The 2,320-nt window shown below is 41.7% G+C and overlaps 1 protein-coding gene across 1 annotated transcript in view; it reads right to left on the reverse strand.

The window, feature by feature from the left end:
• The window catches only part of mier2 (mesoderm induction early response 1, family member 2), a 23,602-nt gene extending 21,600 nt beyond the window's left edge, over window positions 1–2,002 (reverse strand). Inside the window, 2 exon segments of the mRNA XM_030132779.1 lie at window positions 132–284; window positions 1,937–2,002. Of these exon segments, the coding sequence (XP_029988639.1) occupies window positions 132–158 (27 nt within the window). The 5' untranslated portion in view covers window positions 159–284; window positions 1,937–2,002.
• Between the last annotated feature and the right edge of the window lie 318 nt (window positions 2,003–2,320).

Raw genomic sequence — 2,320 nt, forward strand, 5'->3', positions numbered from 1 at the left:
CCAGTTTGGGATCAATGAAGTATATCTAACTATGTATCTATCGCTCTAGTTGCAACATTCATGGTACCTCAAACATACAGCAACAATTTCCCAAACATTCTTTTTTACTGTGATATTGAGTATGTCCGTACAGTGGGGGACTGCGCTGCCATCTTCATGAGGTGAGGAGAGTTCCCCTTCAACTCCTCTAAGGCCTACGAAGATTTGCGTTTTCCCTGCTGTGTGTCTTCATTTCTGTACCTCATGGATCCGCACTAGGCCAGATTCAGAGGCCTTTCATCCACCTACAGACACACACAAAAGACACAATGTATAACTTGCGGGAACAGTCAAACTCAAAAAGTAAAACAGCACAGGGATGCATTTCAATGGGGCAGCAGCGCATTCCTTTGCATCTGTGGTGCACGTGCACACATGTTGACATGAACAAACTGGAGGGATCAGAGTAGTAGTTGATCCTTGCTCATCCCATTACAGATCAGCTGACTCCTGACTGTCGGACCGGCTTTTTTGTTTAACTTCCGTTCTGAGAACAGCTGCCGTTGGTACCTTATTTAAACTAAAAGACAGATATGAAAGGTAGTTTGTTGTACACTATAGCATATTTCTAAAAAAAAAAAAAAAAAAATCAGTTGGCCTTAACAGCATGTGACAGGACCATGTTTTTTATAGCCTATATATATTTATCTAAAAGTGCTTTTTCTGGACTTTGTGTGAGAACCCATTGTTTTTTTAAGTCAATAATTGTAAGACTAAAATGCACTCTTGTGATGTGTGTATTCATTTTCCAAATTAAAATAGGACAGTGTTTTCTGGATGACTTTGTAGCCTAAATGTTGACCTCATCAATGCCACCCAAAGTACAGTGGGGAGGCCACAGTTGTAATAGACAAAATGACCAGACAAACAATATTAAAACAAAACCAAAACCAAAAAAAAGTTAGTTTCAAACAGTTTGACAGACTTTGTGTTTGTTAGCCTCTGAACTAGCTAACATTAGGCTACTTGTCAGTTGATGTTAGCCATGTGTGATTTAATTAAATGTTATTTTGACTGTGTAAAAAAAATAGTCAAAAAAGTTTACATTATGGCAAATCATAAAGTTTTGCAATTTTGGGAGAAAAAATGTTTTTGAGGTATCCGGAGCTGAAAAAGTTTGGGGGGGCATTTAGCTAAAATGCTATTAGCCTAGAGCATTTCCCTGTGAATTCTCAATCACATCCTTGCACTGTGTCAGTAGGCTGTGAAGTCAAAGTTGGGTATGTCACTGGTAAAGTATGCGGGTTCGGGACACATGAAGTGGTCCAGAAGTGGAAAACTTCAACTAAGTGTAGTCCAAAACTCTATTCGTGTATAAATAAGTAGTGCTATCCCAGTCCCAGTATAAAGTCCAGGTCCTGGTGCTGCTCCAGCTAACCGGTCTGAGTCTGACCAGGGGCGCTTTCCTGTGACTTGGTGCTGAACGTCTCTTCCTCTCTTCGGCTCACTACCGAGTGGCACAAGAAGGAAATAACTAGTTCTCAATATTTCCGAAACATACGGCCGGAGTTTTACCGCCGCCGAGTACTGACATCTCTCCTAACTTTTTCACCCAACCCACTTGTGTCAGCGGGGCGCACCTGAAATAGTTCAGCACCACCGTGTTAGACCCCGCCGGGCTCCCTATTGTTTTCTCCGGCTTTACGATGAAGGCAGAGGGAATGGCTCTTTAAAGCCAAGAACGCGAAGAGAGGGAGGCGATACGCCGGAGAGCTTCTCCATTTCTTTCGGAGCCCTTTCCGATACAAATACCACCGTAGCTCTCTTCCAGCCGCCGCTCGGAAGCCGGAGAAACGGCCCGAACGTACATGGACCCGTACGGAGTGACACGAGCCTTCAGTTCGGTGCCGTTTGTCCGCGGTTCGGGTTATTACAGTCCTCGTTTTCGCTCACTTACCTCCGCCATTCCGTTTCTGCGCAAGCTGACTATTGCCCGGATGTTGAAGCTCCACTCTTCTGTACAGCTCCGTTTATTGTCGCAACGATTCAGCAACTCGGTTACGGTTATGTGCGGAGTTACACACACTATTCACAAGTTTTATTGTAATATTTTAGTCAAACTGAAAAGCTGGTAAATACGAATTTTCTCGTTTTTATAAATAACTGTTTTTAAAGAACCGCATTACTTTCATTATCACTTTTAAAATTAAAATACATGTTCTTATCTAATTAATATTTTTAGACCCCCCCTATATATATATATATACATTTTAAAAAAAGCCTTATTAACCCTTTCATGCAATTATGAGAACCTTGGTCACAATATTTGTGTGTTTTTATT

This window comes from Sphaeramia orbicularis, chromosome 4 (assembly GCF_902148855.1).
Source record: "Sphaeramia orbicularis chromosome 4, fSphaOr1.1, whole genome shotgun sequence".
Classification (NCBI taxonomy): domain Eukaryota; kingdom Metazoa; phylum Chordata; class Actinopteri; order Kurtiformes; family Apogonidae; genus Sphaeramia; species Sphaeramia orbicularis.